Raw genomic sequence first — 5,852 nt, forward strand, 5'->3', positions numbered from 1 at the left:
CGGCACCCCGCGCCCCTCCCCGCCGCCCGGGAAGGGTCTTCCTCCGCCTCCCGCCCGGGCCCGGTCTCCTCGAGGCCCCCTCCGTGCTGCCGCCCCTTCGGCACCTCACCCAGGGTCCCTGCTGGCTGCCCTTGCTCTCGGGCCTGCTGCACTCTCCCCGCTGGCGCCTTTCCCTGGTGCTCCCACGCGGGTGACCGCTCTGTGTGGGCCTTCTCAAATCTGACACGTTTTCCCCCCCTGCTCATGGCCCTCACTGTTTTACGGATTACAGTGATGCAGGGTAGGAGGTTTGACAGCCGTCCGCTGCGCTTCCAAAGCCCCCGGCCTTCCCCCTGAGGAAGGTGAGGTGTGAGTTTGCCCTGAAATACGTGTAGTTTCTGTAGAGGGAACTGGGACCCGCTGTACCTCTCTGCTGCGTCTGAAAAATGCATCTTGAATATAATTAGAACAACTGCAATCAAGGTTTACTTATATTCTTCAACAGGCTAAGGACATGATGCAGCACCTCAAAAATTATAATAAGTAAATAAGAGGATATACTACTAACGATGCAATTCCTTCAAGTTCATTCCAATGGAAGGGAGGAAGAAATGCTCAGTAACTCCAGGGATTTCACTGAACAGGTTCCCACAAAACAGTTTCTGAGCCTTTTTTTCATCAGCATTACACCCGCCACCATCGTTTGTCAAATGTTTTTCTACAGCACATAGATGGAAAAGAAATACCACAAAAATGACCCTCGTAAATACTTCAGGGACAGATTTACCAGGTGGGCATCGGTCCACGCTGGTGCTGCTCCGTGTGGCGAATATGCTCCAGATCATGACGCAGAGGTGGCCATATGGTCACACACACCCTCTGCTCCTGGCATGACAAAATCCAGGCCTGCGTATAACACACCTCCTGCACCATTTTGGAGAAGTTACCAGACAGGATTTGTCCAGAATAAACTATTCAAGTAGTGAAATATCAACTGAAGAGAAACTTAACTTACGAGCAAATACAGACTGCTTCTCACTGTGGATTCTGATCCCTCTCCTCTGCCTTTTGTCACGTTACTTCACATCCCAGTACCTCCCTTCTGAGTGTGGACTCACGTGGAGATTTTTGTTTTATTGCAATTGTCTGGAAATTGAAGAAGAAGACAGGAAGCTGAAGCTGAACCTTTACCCGAGTCCACAGCTGAGAAAGTAACACAGCCACAACCCTACCTGAGGTAGTGAAGATGGCCCACGCAGCCAGCTGAGCTGCTACAAAACATGGGCAGTAAAGTCTTTTACTATCTCCTTGTAGACTAGGCTCCCATATATTGTAAAATTTTCCCTCTGCTTCAGTACTCTGAAAGAGTAATCTAAAATTTCATAGAACTTTTTAGGTTTAGTATTTTGCTCCTTCTCAAGAGTCTTTGTGAGTCAGTTCTGGAAAAATCAGAGGCACTGGAAGAGCTCAGTCTGGCCCAAGAAGGCAACCGAGACTCAAACTGATACTCCTTTGAGCTGTAGTTTCCTCTCCTACCTGTGTAATTTTCCTTGATTCATCATCAAAAGACTGTTCCAATTAGTCTATCCTGCCTGTTTTCCTTGCATTTAATTACTCATGTTACTATTTTTTCTGTTTATTTAAGCTACTGGGAGGCAAGAAGCACCCGTGGCTAGAAAAAACTACATGCTCCTGTACACATCCCCCTTGCACAGTCTGATGGTGTATCAGTCGCCTACAATCTCCCTTCACCTTTTATTTTAGTTCTGAAGAGCAATGGGCAATGCCATTTGGACCTTCTGAAGTCCATTATCACCACTAAGAAGCAAGACTATATGTGAGAACAAGGAAACGACATCTTAAAACCCCCTCTATTCTACGTACACAGCTTTTTTAAGCGAGACTCAAAACACACGGGGTACTTCACAGAACAAAAGACAAGTGCCATTTCCCAAAGGACCCTAAGTTCTATTTTTAGAAATGATGCAACATCACAGAGAAGTGACCGCTGTGAGGAAGGGCGTCACAAGACTGATGTTGCTCGATGGTCCTGTTTTATTTTGCTCTCGCCACCTCTTCCCCCTCCCTCTTTGAAGGTCTCTGTGCTGCAGGTCCAGGAGGAGGATTTCTTCGGGAGGTGGGATGAAACTGCTCAAGGCCTGAGAGCGGCATGAAAGAACTGAATGCTGGAATGGTGTTAAGTGAGACATACATTAAGGCCAGCATCACAAATAGAACAAATATGCTTAAAAGGAGTGAAAATACACTAGATTTCATGAGAACGCATGGGATTTTGTTACCACGGCAGAAGTTATATGTGCTCAAAAAAGCTGAAAACTGTTTCAGCTACACCACCATTGGTCTCGCCACCAATTACACAGATTCCCAATCACAGAGCAGGTTTCTACAAACCTCTTATTTATATGGCTTTTCTTCTAATATAGCAACAGAGGAAACTCATGTTATACAGGAGATCCAGTGGAGCTAACAATACACAGAGTGCTAAAAACTGCAAAGATAACTGGCTAGACAGCAGCACTCAGAGCAAGCAGCAGGGGAGAAGCCACACTGGGAACTACAAAGGACCCAGTCCTGCAGGGTCCAGGCTGCAGCAGAGGGGGACAAAGGCGAAGCTTTTTGTCCCTCTGAGCTCCTCCTCTTCAATGCACGGAGTTGAAGGACAGAGAATGGGAAAGCGTCACAGTGAGAATTCCAGAGAAATTCCATCTCTGGGAAGAAAATTCCACGTGTTGTTTCCTAAAATATTTCCATGCCTTGTTTCGTTCTCGTACAGCAGTTTTACAAGGAAGAAATATGATGTATCTAGATCTTGCAGAGCTCTTGGGCTTAATTCTCTACCATCTTCTGAAGAGGGCAGGGAATATGGGTGTTCAACATACGTTCCCTTTCACACTGAGATTTTAAGACATTAAGATTTTTAAGACATTAAGACAGCTACAAGCAGAGTAGCACAAGCGTGTGCTACTGCACATTAGCAAGCATAAACCTACAAAAGCAACTCTACCCCTTCAAAACTGTGTGTTACTTTGCAATTAGTTCAATGCAAGAATAGAAAGCAAACAGTTATTTGAAGGTGTAAGCAAGTGAGTAGGGCTGAAGCTGCCTTCTCAGCCTGGACTCTGAAGGTCTGAGTGGCTTATTCAGGCTTTGCTCTGCATTAATACTAGTTTAGCACCAGGAATAGAAAATATATTTTGCCTGGGGCACTCCCTGTTCTGTGCCTTCCGTGTTCATGATGCTGATCATTGCCTCTGTTCCCCAAGTCATGAAATAGCTTTCAAACCTCCTATTTTGCAACTTAGTAACTCCCCTCCTCATCAGGCCTTGATTTTTTTTTTCCTTTTTATTTTTTCTTTTCTTTTTCCCCTGACTGGAAAACAGTAACACGGTTTCTCTTTGCCTTCCTGGTGGGACCCAGCACCTGTACTCCAAAGCTTTTTTGAGCAATATGAAGTTCCATGCTGATGTGGTGGTTCCCAATTCTGCTTAATTGCATGGACTGGACAGGCACAGAAGCCTTCTTGCCAGGCATGCAGGAAGGTCTCCCTTCTAGGCATGTGCAGACCTCCAGCCAATGTTCAAAGGAGGACTAAGAAATTTCAAGGTTTCATACTAAAATTCACCTTTCCCAAGATGACTTCCCCAGGAACTAGCCACCTTCCTTATCATTTCAAGAGCATCAGAGGCTGCAGATATGAAAAGCCACTTACACTTTTAGAGAGTGAGCAAAGTGCACTGCCCTACTGCTTTTAGTGTCTCTTTACACGGGATGGATCCTGGAGCAGGAGAGGATACTGTCCCACTCCTAGATCCACCACCTCAGTAATCAACGCTTCTCTCTCCATGCCAATGAAGAGAAAATAAGACCAGTGAGACTGATGGGCACCCTCCAGGGTTGTCAGGCCTTGCAATATAGTCGGTAAAGGCTGATCACCTGCCTTTTGGCTGCCTCTCCCTGTGGGTAGGGCTGTGGTTCCCTACAGAGTGGTCCACAGAACAAAGTGTTACTTGTGGAAAAGGATAAAAGGAAAGGAAGACAAACACACGTGGCACAGTGCTGTGTGGGATGCTCCAGGCACTCGAGTGTCCCCAGGAAAGCCTCAGGTGACAAGTTCTGCTATCATGACTGATACTCAAACGAGCTCACGTGGAGAGAACTCCTTAGCATCACTACATGGAAAACAAATAGCAACTCCCATCCTTCTAACAAGGATCTCACTTGGTAGGCAAGTCTCAGATTTCCATTAAGAGAAATAGCCAGCTCTATAGTAATTATGCATTTTAGTTCATTAGTAGCTTTTAATTTCAATGCCCATACAAGCAGCGGGCTCTATATTTTTCTCCAGCGCGCTGGCTGATAATATAAGCCATTAGAAGTCTCCTACCGGTCACAACAAACTGATGCAGTTATAGAAGCAGCACCTTACCCTTGAAGAACGGTGACAGAAGAGCTCTTACTGCTGAGTGTTCAAACATCCAGTTTTTGATTTGTATCCGGAGCCATTTCAGTAACGTGTTGAAGGGTATTTTAGATCTAGATATCAGCGCTGATATCCTCAAAAGTCTGCAGCATAGAGCAGCACCATTTTGTAAGATAGTAGATGAATTTGACTTTGTACAACAGAGATTCAAACACGTGCACATCCCCCAAAATACAGGACTCTTACCCACAGTAAAGCATGAGCTTTCTTAAAACTGATGAATCTTAAGTTTCTCAAGCAGGTTTCTGAAGGTTTATTTTAAGTTCCTCTACCCTGTAACAAGCCATTCCTCCGGACTGACTGACCTGAATAGACACCACCTCCTTTTCTCAGCACGATTGGTGTCACAACATGCTCTTACTAAAGATAACTGCTAGCTTTATTTTTATTGGAAATGATGGATGCAGTAGCCAATAAAGCAAAAAAAGGCAATTTAGCAGTGGTGTGTTGCAGCACTTGTCATACGAGGACAGTGAATGATTTAAGCTATCTTGAAAAATTGATTTTTAGTGAGCTTCTTCGAAAAGCACCAGTCTGAGAGGGATTGGCTTCTTCTAGCTGTGAGTTCAGCAAGACAGCATTGTTAATATTTTTCTTAAAAAGTGTATCACTGAACAAGCTTGTTACTGTGAGGAATAGGCAAAAAGTGAGGAGTGTGCAGAGACAGGAAGGAGAGCAGAACGGAAGGAAAGGAGCAGCGTATAGTTAGTGCTTTATCACACCAAGTTATTAATGGATACTCAAGTTCAATTCCATCAGTACGTGAGCTCCCAGCATTAGCAGAAAGTTGATCAGGCAGCGTCCAGCAGTCTCTGCAGGCAAACTCTGCCCAGTCTCTAGGGGGTATTAACTCCCATCCTGACCCCTGCCAGGCAGAGAGGGAAAAGATCTCATGACCCTGAGTAAGCGAATAAGGCAGACGTGCACAGCAGAGTTCTTCCTGACACCTGCCAGCACGGCTCCCCGACCTGCTGTGATCGATCTAATGCTTCATTACAAGATCTTCTCCAACCTGTGGGCAACCCACCGGAGTCATAACGCACATAATTTTATTAGTCAGCTTTATCAAAGAGTTTGCCCAAGAGCTCCAGCAACTCTACTCCAGAGAATGCCACCTTCAACAACCTGGAGGGTCATCTATCTGCAGCTGCTTGAAGCGTGTAAAGAAGAGAAACAGCTTATTACAAGGCAATCAACGAAGACAATGCTGACTGACCAACCAGATCACCGCGCACCCGGAATCAGCACCGCATCCATGCAGCACGTAAACCGTCGAGACAAGACAACGAAGTAGATCGAGATGGGCCGGCCTCCTTCCTTACCCTCCTCCCCACCCCGGGCCCCGCGGGCCGGTTACGAGGTTCGGCGCGG

General features: G+C 45.9%; 2 protein-coding genes across 2 annotated transcripts in view; one reads left to right on the top strand and one right to left on the bottom strand.

Annotated features, from left to right (window-relative positions):
• SUMO2 (small ubiquitin-like modifier 2) overlaps positions 1-912 on the bottom strand; it is an 8,654-nt gene extending 7,742 nt beyond the window's left edge. Inside the window, exon 1 of the mRNA XM_009323821.1 lies at positions 767-912. Coding sequence (XP_009322096.1) covers positions 767-912 — 146 coding nt within the window. The remainder of the gene's footprint in view (positions 1-766) is intronic.
• A 4,869-nt stretch (positions 913-5,781) lies between these two features.
• Positions 5,782-5,852, top strand: part of NUP85 (nucleoporin 85kDa) — a 13,451-nt gene continuing 13,380 nt past the window's right edge. Inside the window, exon 1 of the mRNA XM_009323822.1 lies at positions 5,782-5,846. Coding sequence (XP_009322097.1) covers positions 5,782-5,846 — 65 coding nt within the window. The remainder of the gene's footprint in view (positions 5,847-5,852) is intronic.

This window comes from Pygoscelis adeliae, unplaced genomic scaffold, assembly GCF_000699105.1.
Source record: "Pygoscelis adeliae isolate BGI_AS28 unplaced genomic scaffold, ASM69910v1 Scaffold75, whole genome shotgun sequence".
Taxonomy (NCBI): Eukaryota; Metazoa; Chordata; class Aves; order Sphenisciformes; family Spheniscidae; genus Pygoscelis; species Pygoscelis adeliae.